This window comes from Varanus komodoensis, unplaced genomic scaffold (genome assembly GCF_004798865.1).
Source record: "Varanus komodoensis strain SLA01 unplaced genomic scaffold, ASM479886v1 scaffold1, whole genome shotgun sequence".
NCBI lineage: Eukaryota > Metazoa > Chordata > Lepidosauria > Squamata > Varanidae > Varanus > Varanus komodoensis.
Genome location: NW_025335268.1, coordinates 86,037,103 through 86,057,463, shown reverse-complemented (window position 1 = coordinate 86,057,463; position 20,361 = coordinate 86,037,103). Strand labels below are relative to the sequence as shown.

Here is a 20,361-nt window from a genome sequence, read left to right as displayed (position 1 = left end):
AGTTTTTCATTCTAAATAGGAAATCCTTACATTTTATGCTATTTCTTAGAAACAGTTCTTAACTTCTTTTGTTTTCTTTTGCTCATTTTGTATTGGTTACAGGTTTCTTATAAGCAATAATCAGACCACTTTGGTAGCAGCTTATGAAGGTCAGATTGCATTTCTTGTCATCAATTTTCGCCATATATTTGGTGCTGAGAGGATCTTGTGTAAATTAATAGCAAGTGGACTGATAAAACTGATACTTGCATATAATGATGCACATTTTCTCTACCCTGAAATAGCATACTCACAACAAATACAATTTCCCACTTTCAGAGTAATTAACTCTGCTTATTTTAAAGAAAATTGGTCACATTTATCTATACTTAGACACACCACAAATGTCAAAACTTTATCTTTCTGCTTTGCTACATTTTGGCCAGAAGAAAGGCTGATGGATAACAAGTTTTTTTGTCTCACACTGAGGTTTGCTTGGATGAACACACTTTCCAGATCAACCATGACTGAAGCTGGTGCTGCTGCTCGCAGCTGCTAGCTGTGCGCAGTGCCCGTTGGCCAGTGCCTGTGCTGTCGTGACCTCACGTCCTCTTTCTGACGTTTGATGAAGCATTTCTTTTTCAGATGAAGACACTGGCCATTTTATATATATAGCCAGAGATACATATATCTCTCAAGGTACAGAATTGTATGTTATTTATACAAAGTGATACTGCAAACATTTTAAAACATGCAGACAGCTGGTCTTTAACTACAAGGGAAGAGAACAAAATACAGTACTCATGCTGGCTGCAAACACATCTCTTGCTTGTAGTGTGTGAAGGGAAGAGGAACTGGGCTGAGAAAGAGGCACAGGAAAAGACTGGTACCCTTGTTTACTTGTGTCTACAGGTACTCTCTAGTTCACCACATGAGAGAACACTCTATTATGCAGAGTCGATTTTTGTGGTATTTCCTGCTTCCCCCACACACACGTCAGCTAGTGATATTAGAACTTCATAGTAGACTGCTACAATCTCATTTAGGTTCCCCACCTCATGATCCCTGTGCAGATCCCTGTGCATAATCATCTTGCACTGTTCTGTCCTGGGAGGTTGTCCATTTCAGAATAGCAATGGTCATCAAAGCAGGAATCTTGCAAAGGAAGAAAGAAAAAAAATCAGTCTCGTGGCATTGACCAATGCATGTCTGTATTGTGGGCCTCTGCCTGCCTGCCTGCCTGCCTGCCTGCCTGCCTGCCTGCCTGCCTTCCTTCCTTTATTTTTGCATTGTGTAAGTGGGCACTGGACTGCGTTGTGTAAGTGGGCACTTCCTCCATAGAGTTTTATGTCTTTGAACTTAAGAAATGGGTTTTAGTCTGCAGAGGATAAGTCCCTGTGAGACAGGACTCTGAATGATGCCTTCCATTCCTTGCCTCACATCCCCACCTGGTAGTAGAGCATGACCCAGCTTGCAGTTTTATGAGGGTATGGAGAATTTTACATTATGCAGTCTTCACTCTGTTAGGGCACAGTCCTAAGTATATTTAGACAGAAAAAAGTTCAACAAGCACCAGCTTTCCCCAGCTGGCCAACCAACCCAGCAATAGCATGTAAATCGCATTGGTTGCAATTTCCTCCTGTAACGAGGTGCGTAGTTGTGCCCTTTATCAGTGGAAGCTTCAAAGCGATGGCCAAACTCAACTGCAGCTTGCATGCACTGTGCTAGTTTCTCTCTGAAGTGACAAAGGCATAAAAGAGCCATCTCTGACAGGAAGGGATACAGCCCTCCTGCAAAGCAGAGGGAGTCAGAAGCAAGTCTGATCACAAACTTGTCATGACGTTCCAAGCATGCCTGAGGGCCACAAACCTGTGCGATCAGGAGAGATTAAAGCCCATCCATCATAGGACTGCTACCACGCCTTTTCTCGGCGGGTCACAACCTCTGCAGCCATCCTGATCCAAGTCTTGTTCTTGTCTGGGTTCAGCTGCAGTTAGTTTGCTGCCATCTCTGCCAGTGCCCAGGCGCCGCAAGGCTGGTGGTCATGTATGAGCCGAGTGAGAGGCACACGCAGGCATTTCATGCTGAGAGATTATCGGAATTTCTCTACTGGCCTTTTAGAGTCTTTTATTTTGTTGATTTACAGTATTTTTATACTGCTCCATAACTAGGCAAATTTTGGAGTGGTGAACAGGAAAGAGCAAAAAGAGATATAAGAATAAAAACAACAGATATAAGAATTAATCACAGGATGCCATTAAACCACATCATAAGCCTATTCAGATCTGCTTGCCCTTAATGGGACATAGTCATCTCACATTAACAAATAGCCTCTTCACTTATGGAAAGTTCAGGAATCAGAGGAAAAACCAAGAGATGTGAACAAATTATCAAACAGTGCATGCCTGCTGAAGTAGGGCAATAATGCGAGGGAACTGAGTGCACATGGACATTGTAGTCAATCCCTACCCAAGGGCTGGGCTGGGATAACCCTGATGGGTTCCTGCAGACCACTAACAAGTAGCCCATAATCTCCTTTATCTGGGACCTTCTACAAATGAAATATTCTCTTTGTTATGGTGTCTCTTTCTTCCTGCATCTTGGTATTGCTTGTCTGCCCAGCAAGGTGTCCATTGCTCCTAAAGTGAACATTAACTTTTGTTCTGACAAAATGCACTTTGTGTGCTTTTCCATCTTTCGTCCCTGTCAGACACTAATTTGTAGCATTCTTGCTGTGTGTTTAATGTGCAATGAAAGTCAGGGGTTACTATGATTTGTGATAGCCTCATTGTTCTTTATGGACATTGCTATAAGTTAAATCAGCCACGACAGACAAGTTCTTTTTATTGGCCTCACTTCCGCAGCTAGGGAAACGCTATTCCACTTTCTTGTTTTTTTATTAAGCGATCTGGTGTAGAGCAGCTGCAAAAGAGACTGCGTTATGAATCAGGAAGTCCCTGGCTTGAGTCTTGCCTCTGCCACAAACTCACGAATGGGTTCATGTGAGCCTCTTTCACTCTCAGACTCGGTCCCCATCTGCAACATGGAAGATAATAATATTTATGTACTTCACAGAATTGTTGTAAAAAAATTTCACTAGCTAATGCGTGAATGTGATATTGAACACTTGAAAGCACTAAAAAATGCTAATGATCCTTCTTTAGTATTATTTGTAACTTATGGGAAAATTTGTTTTAAGTTCAGCTATATTCTGTATTTTTTAAATATTATTCATCTGTATCTGATTGTCATTTCATGTTAGCTTGTATATATGTCTCTTCTGTACAGAGATTGCCAAGTCAAACTAAAGCGACATCATAGAAAATCTGTTATATTAATGAGTGTGGGTATTTGAAGATGGTGCGTGTTCAGAATGGCACACGGCATCATTTTGACGATGGTTTCAATAGGTGTAGGAAAGTAAAAGATGTCTTTGCTACTGAAATGAATGTGTCTTCACAGTGCTTAAAGATGGGAGCAAGTTGTTCACACAATTTTATATTTGGCATGGGATTCAGCATCCAGAGGAACTTTGCTTTCATTTCAAGATAAACAAGTTACAAAGATGGATTTGAACATATGTGAGGTGCATACATGGTGAGATTTCAGAAGCCCGGAGAATGGGAGCTGAGAAAGCTTTCTTCTGGCTTGTGCTTCAGTGTCTAGCCACTCTTCAAGCTTCCCCAGAGGAAGCAGACCAATAAGTTATGCAACCAGGCCGTGTTTGTATAATTTATCCAGTTTGTAGAACTCAATGTCTTTCGGTCGCACAGCCCTGTTTTTATATATACTAACTTCTGCAGGGCACATGAACATAAAAAAGTACAAAGCCCTTGCTAAGTCCAATGCAGAACAACCTTCTCCAGCTTCATGCCCTGCAGATTTGTTTGGCTATATGAACTGGGGTTGATGGGAGCTGTAGTTCAAACTTCTGGAAGCACCAGGTTTGGGAAGTTTTATATAATGTATGGCTACTTCACTATTGCAATCATATTAGTGAATTCTGCTCACATCATTGTCACCAAACGTCATCAACCCCTTTGTAAAAACAGCAGCAGCAGCTGTTTAAAACATGGTAACTGACCAGAGAAGAGATGCAGACTAAGTTAACAATTTAAGGAGCTACCACATCAACTCCACGGTGCTTTGCTTTTAGAAGAAGATAAACTTTTCTGACATATCTGTAATGATCTTGAATGACTTCCAGATTAAGGCTCAAAACGATGACCATACTGAAGGTATTTGAAATACTAGCTGTGTATGGGAGGATCCTATTTTGCCAATTGTGCAGGTTGTAAAAGAGTGACTAATTGCATCTTAGTACACATGGAGAGTTACCATGACAGCACCGGCTACTGCCAGCAACTTCCGCTAGAACATGGTGGAAAGCCTCTTTCCTGTTAATGTGTTGCAATCTCATTTTGAATTGTTCTGCTTAACAATTTGATATCTTTCATCCAGCTGTAGCTTAAAAATATCCTTGGACATCCCTATCCTCAGTTTCTGTACTTCAGAGTGACATTTCTTCAAAATCCCCTGGGATTTCTCTCTACAAATTGTACAGCGTAGGCAAATAAATCCTCTGTTCTGAACTGAGTAACTGTCATTTTTTTGTCTCTTCCAGTTCGACATATGAGCAAAACCAGTTTCTCTTTCAGAATGGATATTGGACAGCAGAAGGTGCAGACATGGGCAGGCCCAATGATGAAGAGGGAAGAGCGACCATCCTATGAGGAAAGAGAATGCTTGGAGTTTCTTTTTCTGTTTTTAAGAAAGGCAACCGAGTGACATGGTTAAAGAGGACCAGCACCAGGGTTTGAGGGGACACTGGGCTCCCCTTTCCAAAGGGCGGCCTTCTCACCACTGTCTCTGTTGTTCATTTGCTTGCTCTGTCCCCAGCCTGCATGAACGCCCAGAGGAAGAGTGCGAGGCAAGTGTATGACGTGGTTCTGGGTTTTCCCACTCTGGCCACTGCTTGCATGGCAAAAGCCAGGTGAGCGGATAGTGCTAAACCGGAGCGGGCAGAGAAAGCACTGTGTCAGCGGCTCCATGCTTGAGAGGGAGGCCTTGCCAGGACGCAGTGAGGGAGGTTTCTCATATTACATCCACTATGCAGGGAAAGTGGGAGACCTTGCTCCTCCTGTCATAGCACCAGGATCACCCCATGAAGCCACTTGGCAGGAAATTCAGGGCAAGCAAAAAGGAAGCCCTCCTCCTGAGAGAGCAGAGCTAACGCACGGACTGTGTTGCCACAGAGATGTTGGGATGGTCACTAACGTGGGTGGAGTTGAAGGGGTGAGACGAATTCATGGAGGAGGCAACGAATGGCCTGGCACTTGCCTCCAGCAGCTGCGGCAACATGCCTCCGAAGCTCAGGTGTTGGGAATCCACAGGGAGGTGGTGCGGCTCTGCTCATGTGCCCGTGCTCTTTTCGCCAGCTCACTATAAGCAACCCGGCTTCCCATTGCGCAGAATGGTGCTGAACTAGCAAGACCTTCGGTCTGCTCTGGGGGGGTCCTCTTCCTCTTAACTGTTTCCTAGACTTAAAACAGGGGTGCAAGCGAGCCCTTTGGGGTCTGGAGACTGCATGCCCCCTCTCCCTAGCCCCCCACATAGTGGGTGGCATTGCAGGGCTCAGGGCCCAAGAATGAGATCGGGGGTCAGGGACCGGAGCTGCAACAGCACTGGGTCCTCAGCCAAAGCTCCACCAGTGAGAAAGTTGGGGAAAGTCTGGGCGCAGCAAAGTCCATTGTGGTGGCCGCTTTGCTTCTCCCCTGTGTGGACCACAGAAGAGAAACAAAGCCGAGCTGGTTTAGCTCAGAGGTCTTCCTACCCTGTGCCTGTGAGAAAATGCTCATAAACCACATCCCGGGAAAACCAAGGGTTTTTTTGTTTTGCAACGTCCCTTCCTGACTGGTGGAATGCACCATGCATAGGAAGGAGAAATTGCTTTTGAGAACTTTCTCGTGCCTTTTTCAAAAGTATTTCTTTAGCTGGAGTTTCTCCCCACTGCCTATAATTGCTCTCTTGTGTACAGGTTTCCATTATCTGTGTTTGACCCATGAATATACATATTAATAAATCTTCTTGATATTAGAATTTTCACTCTGATAGTAAAATGGTAATGTAAGAGCCACACCAAGTACTGATAATAAGTGGCAATTTGCAAGAAAATGTTGCATATGGGAGCCAAGACACGGGGTCCTTTCTCCAATAAAAACAGGACTAGATTCCCCAGTGGCCTTTCCTTTGCTTACCATATCACTCTGTAATCATCTTTGTGGTACATCAGGGCAGAATATGTTTGCCCCCACAGGATGCCATATATTAAAGCTACCTCAGCTTTTCCAATTTTGTTAGAAGCTGAATGGTGCACACAGAACAAACATGAAGCCATGAATCAGAAAACTGCATTAAGCAGTCACAATTATTGCCCATCATCACAGTAGCTAGTAAAATATATTGTCAGGCTTTGCGGCAGTACAGAAACGTGATTGGTCTTTGCAGGCCAACCTTTGTCAGGCTCAGGGTGTTGGGAATGAAAGAGGCCGTTGTTCTAAGTATGTGATTTGGGGCCAAGGTGGCACTGACTTTGAATAAGTCAATGGGAAATAAGGTCTATAGAAATCGAGATGGTGAAGGAGGAAAAGCGTATCTCAGGGCCACTGTCTCTAGGTGTTCAAGAGCACTCTGAGCGCCAAGAGAGTCTGAAAGTGCTGGGAGGGGATACGGAAGAGGAGCTGGGTTCAGTCCTTGACCCCATGATGTGGCACTGGGAGAGAAGGGCCAGCCAACAACAGGGCCTGCATGCAACTAGGAGGCTTGCCTGTCTCCAGAGAGGTGGAGTCCAGGGTTACTCAAACGCAGCGTTCCTGGTAATAGCTCAGTGAACCACTCTGGGCATGCTCAGAAACTCTTTCTTTGCTGGCTGTAGCATGCTGGATGTACATTGGAAATAAAGACCTGTTGCCAAAGAACTGTCTGTTTGAAAGAGAGAAGGAGGGACTCTTGCTCCTGACAGGAACTGCTTGGAAGGTTTCAGAAACAAACTCCAGCTTCTTCAGTCTGCCTGCTTGCGGGGATTTGTACGCTACAACATCTGGATGGCCATGGGCCTAACGTTGCATGAATTTTCCCCAGTGTGGTGCCTTCACCGGTTCTGTATTACAGGTGTATCTGCCTGTATTCTTGCCCCTTGGCCATGCAGTCTGAGGTTTCTACACATTATCGTTAGTCAAAACTGAGTGAGAAACAAGAGTGGGGAAATGACAACTAAAATGTGTAGGTAAAGGTCTAAGTTCTTATTGTATGACTGTTGACTTAGTTCAGCAAAATGGTTCCAGTTCATAAGGTGTTTGATGTTCCTCCTCGGACCAATTTGCTTGTTTAGAAACCTAGTGTTTATAGAAACTGCAGTATTCTCCTGCAAAATATATTTATACAGCTTAAGGCAATTATTCATGGCAGGGACCAAAGCAATAAAGCCAACAATCACCGCTATTCCCACTTTTGAATAGATGGCTTTCATTTTTGTTTCCTTAACAACGCAGATGAGGAACCTGATCTCATCAACAGGTCCAATTGTTGGCATAGCATTTCAAGATTGACAACACCCCAGGAGTAAGCTCAAAGACGCTTCCCCAGTCCACCAAGGATACTGCTGAAATACGATCCACTGTGAAAAGGTGAAAGAACAGCCAGAGGAGACCACTTATGCACTAGTTTCATGATGGGAGAAAGAGCCAAACTGAAAGATCGAGGGAAATCCCAGTTGGCTTTCTCTGGCAATGCAAAAGAAGAGATCATCTTAAACAAGCAGCTTAGAATCCTGGATTCCATTAAGAAACAATCAGTAAATTCTCTTACTATGGATCAAAGGATTTTGTACAACAGGTTCTCCATCAAGCTCAGGAGATCAGAAGTGGCTCATGCCAAGCTATTCGGCAATCTAGAGCTCATCAAGCAGCTTTCCCGGAGCCTCTTTCCAGATTTGCATACGGTTGTGACTGATGGTAGTGAGAAGGCTGTGGGAATTATACTACAGAACGCAGAAGCTTCCAGAGCTATTTCAGCCCCCTGTCAAAGCCAGATTCATCTGTCTCCGATCTCCATTGGTAAGAATCACAGCTGCAAAGCCTTGCAAGGTAAGGAAGCCAAGATTAAGGATCTGCTCCTCAGTGCTACAAAGGAACTAGATTCACGAACAGGGGAACATGGGAGGCACAGCTCAGGTGCTAAAAGAGTTAGACGTTCAGAAGTTGGGACAGCCATTAGTGAACCTGGCAGCATTTTCAAAAGCAAAAGACCCCATAATGCCAGTCACCAGAGAAGTGATTGGCTGTCCGTTGCAAGTTCTCAGTATCAGAGGCGCTTTGAGGACATCTCTTCACAGACAGAACATCCAGCACCTCAGGCTACCCGAGCTAGTATGTCTTTGTCTCCTGAAGGACTTAGAGATAAAGTCCTGAAAGAAAGCTGCATGGTGCAAAACCGTAAGAGCAAACAAGGACATAAACAGAGACCAACCTCTAGGAATCTTTTCTTGGGCTTGAGCAGCACATCATCAGGAATATACCCCTGCCTGGATGACCATATGACTGTAAGCAATCATGACCTTTTAGATAAGAAAGTCAAGCTCTTTCTCGAGAAGGTTGCAGCTTTAAAACAGGAGTAAATCTGTCCTTTACAGAATTATTATTCTGAGCTTCTGCTGGAAAAAGTAGGGAGGAAATGTGAAATAAAGCATGATTTCCTATGTGATACTGAACAGGAGCAGAGCAAATGGAATCCTGTAGGTCCAGAAACCAGTCACCGAAGCATTACGGTAAAGAAATTGGACAGGAATGTTATGGAAGAGGACAATTCTTTTGAGATTCTGATACGGGAATGTTATAATGAAATAATTACCAAAGAGAACCTCTTAGAAAGGAACTGGCTGAACAATAACCCTTATCAACTAATCACAAACTAAGGCTTGGAGATGTTTCCTTGACAACTTTCAGCCACAGGACTCTTCGCATTACCAGTTAGAAGGCATAGAGCAGCTACTGTAGCCCTTTCCTTAATGAGCTTGCGGCAAGGGGGAGAAAGACTGAAGGGCTGAGAAAACGCCCATACAATTCTGTGAATGAGGTGGGGTCATAGTGTGGCAAAAGCCCAGGTCTGGAAGCAGCCCAACCTAGAAACTGGCGATATGCTAACACTCCCTTCAGGAACTGGCATCTCTGTAGCCAGTTGTGCTGTATTGACTAAAAGAAACCACCATATAATTGGGACTCTCATGCAGTGAATGCCTTCTTCCTATCCGGATGACTGCCAGTTACATGAAGCAATGGCAGAATAATGCCCTAAATGATTCAATGGGCAAATTTTCCTGAATGATAAGAGATGCAAACCCCAAAACAATTGTTAATGTTTTTGCCAGCTCTTGAGTAGTTAATGTATTCTGGAAGCAAGTCTGCTGAGTTTAGAGACGCGTTTAAAATGCTATGCTGGCATTCTTTTTTCAAATGTTATCTAGCACTATATCCCAATCTTCTTAAATTAAACCTTTCTTTTAAAAAGCATTGAGCAAAACACTGCAAAATACTTCTTTCTCTTGTTCAAAATTAGTTGACATATTTTTTCAGGAGTTATGGGAAAGTAGGTATATTAACTCTCTTGATTCCTGCCATGACGTTAAACTGTATGCTACTTACAGTGAAGTCACATAAGCCAAAGCAGTTGCTTAACGGAGATATATCACTGAAGGAAAAGTGGGATTTGATAACAGATCAGTGCAGGTTGACCACATATTCACAATAGCTTTTTAAAATAAAACTATTTTAAAAATATTGCACCCCAATATTTAGCCCTCCTTGTTTCAAAGAAATGCATATATTGGTAAGAGCTTTTTAAAATATGAGATCCTATTTCAAAGGGAAATTCTAGAAATTTGACAATATTCACAGTAGCTACATTAGGTACAGTAAACACCTGCATGGCTATAGCTCCTCTACCTGTTCTTATCCTTCTTTGGCAGTTTATCAAGGGGAGACAAATACTTAGCATGCTTGCCGATCTGCTAATTTAGTCAAATTTAATACAATTATAGACCTTGTTTTTGTTCAGATTTGGGAATTGCAAGCCACTTGAACACATATGACCACACATTAATGCATGCTAATCAAATCTGCTAACAGGAATCAAGGAACTTAACATTTAGTGTGACATGCTAAATTTATTAGAATAAAGACAACTCTTCTAAGGTGAGGTACTTCAGCACAGGCCACCCGCTGCACAGGTATTTCTCTTCCACAGGACAATTATGTCTTATTCCAGTCCCATTTCCTCTGCACACTTCCCTTCTCCTTAAGCTTTTTTGTCTCCCAGAGCGTACTCAAGTTTTTAGGTCCCTCTTATAGGGCATTGCAGCATAGTGGAATGCAAATTTCAACTGGTCTTGGGAATGAGAGGATCCTTGCCCTGAAGTTATCATTTGTTACAGTCACTGTTAGATTACTTGCAGTGTTTCTGTTGCGGTTAATGCAGAACTGTCCACTTCCATCAATGATTTTTAAGAAACTAGTTGAGGAACAGTTATTTTTTTCTTCAAACAAATGGTAATTTACAACGCACTAAGCCAGTCCTGCTATAGGAGTTAAATGCATAAATTCTCTGATATGGTCAGGCTAGTGCGTTACCTTAGAAAGGGAAATTGATAGAATGTGCCCAACAAAGCAGCTCCTTATACTGGCTGAGTTCAGATCATGCAGCAACCCATCCTTAGAATAAGCTATGCTCATGAAGTCACCCACAACATGTCCAACACTCCGGCTCATTGCAGGTTGTCCCCAGCTTTGTCCTCTCGTGGGTAGCCTTGTGCAGTCTTGCTTGCACTGACTATGACCTCTTTTGCATCACCACAACTTTGTCAGTCCCCTGCCTCCATTTTTACTCAGGACTCTTTACTCAAAAAGAGTCAATCTTTTTGACTCTGAAGTAATAGCTCCTTCAAAGTATCCAAGCAATATTCTGGAGCTGCTGTCAATGGTTTGCCTCTCCTTTATTTTTAAAACACTGGACCTAAGATTTGTACAAACTTTGTTTATGTTATGTTCTTTGGTCAAGTTTTTGAAGTTGCACAGCTCTGATTCCTTGAAATGCAGTCTTACCATGTCAACGCCCTGGATGGTGTCTCCTGTCAAACTACAGGAGGCACCATCCATGGAGGAAGCACGCCTACAAAGAAGTTATTTTGTTATTCATCAAAAGGTAAGCTGTCAAATGAAAAGCAAAGCTGTGAAGGATCTCTGCAGGCAAGAGTGTAGGCTATAGATGTGTAGTAAAAGAGTGTAGGCTACTGTTCCCCCCATGGGATCCTCTGGATTTTCGGGCTAGACATGACTGTTCTCAGTGTACTCCAAGCCTGTGTGTGCTGGCACCCCATTTATGGGAGCACTGAGTTTTGACAGCTGTGAAAAGTCAAACGCCTTTTGAAATAGTGTTTTGACAGGGAATGCAGCCACGAAACCTATATATGTCCCTGCCAAAAGATCCTGACTGGCCTTGTCCAAGGCCCCATTTCAAAAGGAAGCCTAAGTTTTGACAGAATAAAGCCCATAGTTTTAGATTACACATCAACTTTTTTTAAAAAGTTGGTATAGTTAATTTATTTGGTTTAGAATTTAGATTATATTATATTGTAAGCCGCCCAGAGACAACAGTGATGGACAGCCTATAAATGTCATAAATAAATAAATAAATAAATAAATAAATAAATAAATAAATAAATGCCAAACAATCTCTTTATGATCTATTTTAAGTGCCTTGTATGACCAAATATAAACACTGGTACATGTAGCTCATTGATGTCTGACTGGTAGCTACTAATCCAAGTCTCAAGCAACACTCTTTATTGAGTCCCACGACTGGAGACTGGAGGGACTAAGCCTGAGACCTTCTATAGGACAAATATCTACTTGAACCTATAAACCCCCACCCCGAAGTAGCACTCTGTACCAAAAGCATAATGTGAGAGATCAGAAACCATCTGGAACCACGAATGGATTCTGCATTATTGTGCTTAAAATTTGCACAACGTGGTAATAACTGTTTTTGTACACTGCAGGTTTGAGACAGGCAATGAAATGTTTGGACTTTATAAAAGAAAATAAGGGAAGTTCTTATACTGTTAAAAGATTTACTGTGCACAATCCTGGTTTAAAATCAAAATAGGATTCCTCATCAATATGCAACTAACGTAATAGCATTTTGTTCGTTGACAGTGCAAAGTAGGAAAGAAGGTAACTAGGACAGGTACTCAGTGACCAATGAATGGGAACTGAAAGGAAAGTACATCCTCCCTCCTAGCAGAAGTGATCTTGTTCATGGATTTATAATACTGAAGAAAGCCTTGCATAAAGGCTGAAAAACCAATGGATGAAAAAGAGGACTAGGAAGAAAGTCACATTGAACACAGTGGAACTTCTAGGCAAACCAGCACAGGGCTGCATTAAAATAGGCAAATACAACATACCCTACAAATGCCTTCTTTGTAAAAGCACACACTTCCTTCACAACAAAGGCATATTTAACCATCAACAGGTATCTTTACCAGCAAAAGAAAAAGGCAGCTGCGCTAGCCAAAAGAAAAATGCCAAAATCCATACAGTAACACCTTTATGGGGCCAATCCAACCTTTACAAAAAATATGCAAGATTTTGAGATCTGCCAGTCTTTTAATCAGGGAAGTCTTCACAGAAAGCAAATTGGCAGAGACGCAGCCATTGTCTGCAACCTCTGCCCCCTGCAGTATCACCCTGCAACTGATATGTCTCCCTGCCGTATCATATCATGACCAGGCAGACTACATTATTCAGTCTCCCTCCTCGCTACTCTTCCAGCACCCCCACCTGCTTCTTGTAACCACTTGATGATTCAGAGACCTCACACAGTTTTTGGCTAATAAAGATATTACACTGTATGAACTTTGATCGAAAGTTATTTCAGCCATTCATCTTGGCAGACTCCACGCTTCAAAGTTGTGCGTGCCTCAGAATTCTTAGCAAATCCTTAGAAATTAAATAGGTAGCATGTTCTGCTCCCATCTATAAGATGAGTAAAAATCCCAACAACTTCTTTTGAATGGCATTTTGTTTCGCATTTTAACTCCCCCAACTTCTCTCTTCCAACAACCCCTAGCATGTGTACATATATTGGCTTTTCTGAGTTTAACACTTCTTTTATGCACCTAATGACATGGACAGTGTCCCTGAAAGTTTGCACCAGATTATATTTTTTGTCTTTACATTGCCACAAGACTCTTAGACAATAGATAAAAGTTGTCATGCAGTTTCCAGTGAACTGTTAAGCAAGGTTTTATACTAATGTCATCATATATTGTGTATCAACGTTCCCCACCAAGATTTCCAATGATATCCAGGATTAACATCAAACTAAGAAAATCACTTTTCTTCTTTGTCACTGGCCATGGTGGAAAACATCACTATTTTATTTAGCATTATAGTTACATAACAGTTGCCTGTTTCTATTACTAAAAAGAATGTAATAAAGTAATCCGGAAATACATGTTTTTTCCCTTCAATGATCTCAAAATTTTGCCTTTTAAATTAATACCAATTTTGCACGAATCAAGCTGATTTGCTGCGTAGTGGGCAGGCACAGCAACCAGCAAGGCACAAGCTCAGTTCTGCACATCGGTTGTCACTTGCAGTAGGGAAGAGGTATGCCAATTACATTGTGCCAGTTAAAAATGTACAGTCCCCGTATTTTATACTGTAACAGCATCAATCATGAGTGTGCAGGGACAATCTGTAGAAGGGTGAGCAATTCTCTGATGTGCGGTACAGATTTACATTCCTATGGTATGCTATGTAAAAGACAGAGGTGATTTGCTTTGATTTGCTTTCCATACATACAAAGAATAGCTGGGAATATTACAATGCAAACTTGTCCTTTAAATGTTTATTTCTCCCTTAATGCTGGATGAGGAAGGAAAAAAGGCATCCCTTTGCTGCAGCACTGATTGTATGCCTTGATAAAAGAATAAGTCATTAAAATAACTGACAGGGAAGACTGGATTGTCTATTTAAAATGTCAACACAATAAGCAATGAAAAGTTCATTTTAAGTGCACTTCACATGCTTTTGTTTACAGACCCAGCATTTTGATTTTTCCCACAGCACAGTTCTTCCTACTCTAAATGCTGTTTGGCTGAAAATGCACTTTTCCCAGTAGACTGTCTTTTTTCTTTAAGAAAAAGCCCCAGCTAACTAAGTTTATGCCTTCATACACTAGAAACCTTGCTAATTAAAAACACAGTATGCTACAAGACAAGTGAAAGACAACATATATAGTGAAATGAGGGTGTTTTTTTTTTAAATTGTTGTGCTGTAACTAAAGTAAAGTTCTCAAGGCTGCAGTTTAACATTCCAAGTTCTCCCTTCCATCTTTATTGATTCAAAAGATTTTCCACAAATTTCTTTGGGGGCTAGAACAGCAGTCATTGCATCACACCATTTTGTTTTCCAAGACTTCAAGTTTCAAAAGCAAAACTGTTCAAAAAAGTACAGTTCCTGATTTTGATTTGGTAACTGGGACAAAAATGTAGCACATACTTAAAGGTTACACAATCTACAAATGATGGCAATATTTTCCTTGGGAGAGTACAGTTTTGTTTTCTTGTAAATACTCAAAAAGGCTCAACTTCAAGCAGTAATAAACACAAGCAAAAGTGATTTAACCCTTTAAAATAAATATTCAGGAAAACCTCTCTGTACATACAAGTGAAAGAATATGTAACACTTTCACGCTAAAAGAAAATAATTTGTTCATAGAAGCAGCTGAAATCTGCTGTTCCAGCCCAAAGTCCCCAAGTGAAGAAGGGAGGCACAAACACAGGTGACTACTGTAGCTTGCTATATCTTATGGCCTTTTGTGGGATTTATTTTATGCATTTATTTTTGGACAGGGACACCATCACCACCAATCTCTTTATCCCTTTTGTTATTTTATTTATTTCATTACAGCATGCCAAATCCTTTGGCATATGTGATGGCCTTCAACAATCGCTCCTTAAGTTTTTCTTTGCTGGAGTACTCCGGAAGCAACAGGACATTAAAGCATGTATGAGATGTAGGTAACCTGTGGGAAGAGAAGCAAAGAATCAGGTCCCAAGAAAGTAGACCAAATGCACAAACCTGCTCTTCCATTCATTCTGGGATTGGTAACTTAAGCTTTGCTTCTTATTTTACTTTTTACTATCTAATGGACTCTTTCATGAAAATAGCAATTTTCTTTTTGAGAGAGAGATCAGAACACTACTTCAGAATGGGGCTGAGAATGCATTTACAACTTTAAGCTTATTTCTGATTTCTTTTAATAATAAAAAGTCACACCAAGGGAAGGTTACCTTTCTGTATCAGGACCATTTTTGGCTATAATCATCTTTAGCTTTCCAAGTCCTCCTACTGGTGCTCTGTCTGTGCCTGTTGTAAATTGAAGGAATAGTCTTTTTTGCTCATCTGTAAATGAATGGACTATTTCCCAAAATTCCCTGTGGAAGAGAAAATTAACATTTAACAAGCTGTGCAGAGCAAGAACTAGCAAGAGCTTTGGTGCAATGCACACCCTACAGTATCAGTATGTATAATGTTGTCCATGAAGTGGTGCTTCTTGTTGTTTACCTCAGAAATAGTAAAGACAATGCCATGGTACCAAAACATTATTTTCTGTCATTTCAAGTAGCAGTCACTGGGTCAGATGCTACCTAGTATTTTTTCTGGATAAGGCTGTGAGTTCAGTTCCCAATGCTTAAAAGGCTCCATCTGGCCACAGGCTACTGCATGGGCAGAGCCTTGAACAGAAAGAATATCAGCGATAGTGAGGAATACAGTCTTGGTCTTGCTAACAATTTTGAATGCAACAAAATACAGCATTCAATGTTGACGGAAGCCCTCAAGCATAACCAGTGGTCCTGAAGCCCATTCCGTTCATATTGTATGGCTGTGTATGCTCACAGTCAAGGCAAAGGTACTAGGCAAATTCACTTACTTGACGGCTAAGATTTTAAACCTGTGCGCAGTTATTTGGAAACAAATAACAAATACTGAACAAAGTAGAGCTTACATCTGAATGTTATGATTGAACTGTAACAGATACCCATAACTTTTTGAGGGAGAAAAGATAAATAAGGTTAAATCCAGATCTTTTCATAACTAAACTACTGATTTTATTAGATCTACACTAATTCTGACTAAATCTGGATCCAACACACAGGTAATTCTGGAGGCATTTACATTCTCACTCTGATCTTGATGGCTTCTATTAACTAAAGGCTGTTTAACTCAGCTATGTTTTTTCTACTTTCCTAAATAATCCAGGAATGCTCTATTCCTCAGCTGCTATAATTACATCCAGACCTGGAAACTCTGGGGGTTTAGGGGTTAATGACCCAGAATTAACCCGAACACAAAACAGTCCACTCACAGACAATCCATGGTTCGTTAACCATGACTTGTTCAATCATGCAAACTGGGACTGTTTCTTTTAAGTGTCATGTCTGAGACACTGGTAAGGGCAGGATATAAACATTTTAAATAAATAAAAAAAAGGACCTGCATCCTATGTGGTCATTCACATCATTGGATGTGAAGTGCAGCTTTTGATGTCTATTCTTAGAAAAGCTTAGATCTGTATTGTATTTCATAAGATGTTCTTATTATTTTGTATTGCATTTTATCTGGTGCTGTGAACTGCACGAAGATCTTTGGCTATGGGAGAATAAAGCAATATAAGCAATAATGACAAGTCCCATACCTAATAATAAGAGAGTCCCTGCTGTAGCCACCATCATACTCTGTAGTTTCTTCGAGAGCTTGGAAGTCTAGATTCTGTAAATAGAAGACACTGCATCACACCTCACACCAGAGGATCAAGCTGCAAGAGCAACTTCTTGTCTTCTGCACATCTGAACTGCCTTACCCTGCTTCCGCAAATAAGCAATTCAATCTCCTCAGGTCTAAATAAGTACTTTAGAGGAGACTCGTTGGTCACCATGTGGAATCCTCTTCGAAAGGCCTTGAATTGCTTCTCCACTGATTTGTTGAGAATGTAGTCAGAATACAGATTGACAAACTCCTGTTCAATGAAAAGCAAACAATGCCAAGTTTTCTCAGTGGTCAAGGACGAGCTACCGTTTCACTGCGCAAGTCGCTGCATAAATGCAACGAGCAAATTGCCACTTCAAAATTAATTCTGCCTTCCCCCCGTTTGAGAAATAGATGGAATACGTGCAGATGTAAGATTAATTAGGGTCACCCATGCCACACAATTAAGTAGTGTATTCAATCTGATTTGCAAAGCAGTGCTTTGCATTTAGTGGCTATAGGTTTTGAACTATTTCAAAATGAGATGAGGCCAACGGAAAGTAACTCAAAATCATTTTTAGGAAATAGTCCAACACTTAGCCTGAATGCTGTGGCCCTTTTTATACTGCTTTTATAGATGTTTTAATTCATTGTGTTTAAAGTGGTTTTAATGTTTTACTATGATAATATGTTTTATGTATTGTAAACCGCCTAGGAAGGCCTTGGCCCTTATGGGTGGTCTATAAATACACGAATAAATAAATAAATAACCAAATAAAGTCACACCATAGTTGTTCTAAGCACTGTCATTCTTGGCCAAGGGAGGCCCACTGAGCCCTATCCTGGATGATCTTCTGCCATCTAACTGAGAAATTTTTTAGTTAGGCAGATTTTTGGTCACATACTTTTTAAGAGATTTCTTACTTTCTGTTAATAATATATAGGGATTTTGAAATAAAGTTCTATCCTCATCCTTTATTTTAATGGTACAGGAAAACCATGCCAAGTCCAAACAGAGAGGAAGAGTAGCAACTTATGTCGGCCTGTGCTGTCTCCCTAAACATGCAGGGTTACATATATGCCATGATTCCTTAGAAGTGCAGAAAAACAAGACAAATCAGCTTCCCGTTAGTATCAACATTCAATTATTTGAAGTAATTTTCTACCCCTGTGAAGATCTATTTCTGCGTGTGAAGGCAACAGATGGAGAGGTCATGAATGAACAGGCTTTCAAGCAGCCAGCAGTGAGACCTCGCTGCCCTAAGTAGCAATTTTCCCTCAGCAGTTTGGTTGAATGTTATGCAAAACAATATGAATTTTACAAGCAGAAACAATGCAAATCTGTGCTAAATTTGCATAATGTATACAGGTTGTGAAACTGATCATCAACATGCTGCTTCTAGTCCTAGAATGTTGTTCAGGTGATCACTGCACAATTGGAGGCACACCCTATCAAATTACCTTTCTGTTTTCATTTGTAATAGGGATTTTATCTCCGTTTTCCTTTAAATCATGCATCATGGGATTACCAAAGAGATCTGTATGAGATATTTGGAAGGTTATCATCATATCATCTTCCACACTTCCCTCATACTGCAACAAGTCTCTTAAGCTCTGATAAAGAACCTAAAATGAAAAAGATGTCACACAGACTTAAAACTCAGTAATGAAGCCACTAATTACACAGGATGCATCAATCCTAAGGACCAAACTGAAATGTTCTCGCTTTCTCTTTTACTCATACACCTTGTAACAGTCAGATCATTTAGAAATGAAAAGCAGGTATAGGAGACTGTGAATTTGATCAGAGTGGCAAGGGGTGGGAGAGCTTTAATCTTTTCTTCAGAGACAGCTTTGGAAATCACTTTTCATAAGATTTTGCCGATTTTTGTCCGTAACTGGCAATGGAATATGGAAAGGACAATTTTATCTGAAAAAGTCCTGAGGGGAGGCTTTAAAGCATCCCCACTCCACAGCCTCCCAAAGCTTTTAGAAATTCACACACACTGGGAGACTGTTAGTTGCAACAATACTAGTAACATATATCAGGTCAAACTTTTGTGACAGGTCTCAACAATTGCTAAAAGCATGATAATCATAATCATTAGGAGACATTTTCTCTTCAAAATTCTGAGTAAGAGCAAAAGCTTTCCTACTTTTAATACACACTGCATTCAGTCAATTTTCATGTACATTAAAAAGCCCTTTTGAACAGACATAGGCTTCCTTTAGGGAAAAAAATACTAAAAACATCACTGGCACATCATCACTATTTTTCTCGCAACTACATTGCTATTTTTCAGAAAGATAGCTATGCACCTGTTATCATCTTCTACCAAAATTAAATTCTAAACTTGGCTTAAGTCCATCTATACCTTTAAACATTTGAGCTTGGCTGTTTAGCTAAAGACACACACAGGTTATGTGAGCTTGCCACTCTCCTCCACATTTTCTTCTCCAGGACTGACATAGTACTGGTGTTGGGTTACAGGGGCCCTCAACAAGTAATTGGATAGTTCATGCCTATCTCTTTCAGCCCTGGCCAGCATAATCTGTAGTGTTTCAGCAGGTGAATACAAGCACTACTCAATCCTGGTATTTCTAACATTTAAATTAACTTTCATTGGACTGAGAGCTGGGACAGGTAAGGAGGCCAACAGCCTGAGGAGTGAAATTGGCTCTCCTCAGTGATGACCCAGTAGGCAAGCTTCAGCTTTTATTATGAAATTGAGACTCGTACGGGACTGTTTGTCAGGATTACTTAAATAACATATGCCGAATATTTAGAAATTGTGATAAAGTCCAGATATAAAATCAATTTTAAATTGAAGTAGAGGCTTCCAAGCTGTATGGAAATTGAAAAAGAAATATTGAACTTACAGGGTGAGAGTCTGCCAGATCACGGAAAGTTCCTTTTTTGCCCATTAGTTTCCTGTAGACAACCATTGGAAAATGGACATCCAGAATACAATTATTGTAAATGGCTAGACCCAGTACAATTCCAATCAGTGTAAACTGTCCCTCAGTTTCAAAGGAGGATGGATTAAACCAAAATAATTTTGTAGACTCATCGTAAGTGAACATTCCTATAAAAATGATGTTAATAATTACTGATGTTACAAAAAGTACAAAATAGCAAGACATTTTCTAATTATGAATGCTTCAGTTTTGAAATTCATCTGTTATTTAGCCATACATGACTTCATAGAAAAACCTAGCATAGGTTCAATAGCTTAAATGACATTTCAAATAAAAGCCCCAATTTGTACCACCAGAATCTTCCCCCACAAATCCACTTTAAATAAAGAGGGCATCAAATGGTGATTGCTTCTACTGGAAAGGCTCTGCTTCTAAGAGTTCAGAGTCCTCTCAACAATAACATAAGGCTCCTGCATACACCTTAAGGGTACTCTGCATTTGGAGAAGTCACATAATACAACTCTCCTGGAAACTTTTTATCACTTCAGCTAGTATACTGGAAAGGAGCATAAAGGGACAAAAACTATTCTCTGTT

General features: G+C 40.7%; 1 protein-coding gene across 3 annotated transcripts in view; it reads right to left on the bottom strand.

Moving 5' to 3' along the window:
* Positions 1-14,402: 14,402 nt before the first annotated feature.
* Positions 14,403-20,361, bottom strand: part of UBE3A (ubiquitin protein ligase E3A) — a 46,795-nt gene continuing 40,836 nt past the window's right edge. For all 3 annotated transcript variants that reach the window (XM_044433364.1, XM_044433383.1, XM_044433373.1), the window contains 6 exons: positions 19,728-19,933; positions 18,309-18,473; positions 16,963-17,118; positions 16,798-16,871; positions 15,392-15,535; positions 14,403-15,123 (listed from right to left, as the gene is read on the bottom strand). In XM_044433364.1, the coding sequence (XP_044289299.1) occupies positions 15,003-15,123; positions 15,392-15,535; positions 16,798-16,871; positions 16,963-17,118; positions 18,309-18,473; positions 19,728-19,933 (866 nt within the window). In that variant the 3' untranslated portion in view covers positions 14,403-15,002. The remainder of the gene's footprint in view (positions 15,124-15,391; positions 15,536-16,797; positions 16,872-16,962; positions 17,119-18,308; positions 18,474-19,727; positions 19,934-20,361) is intronic.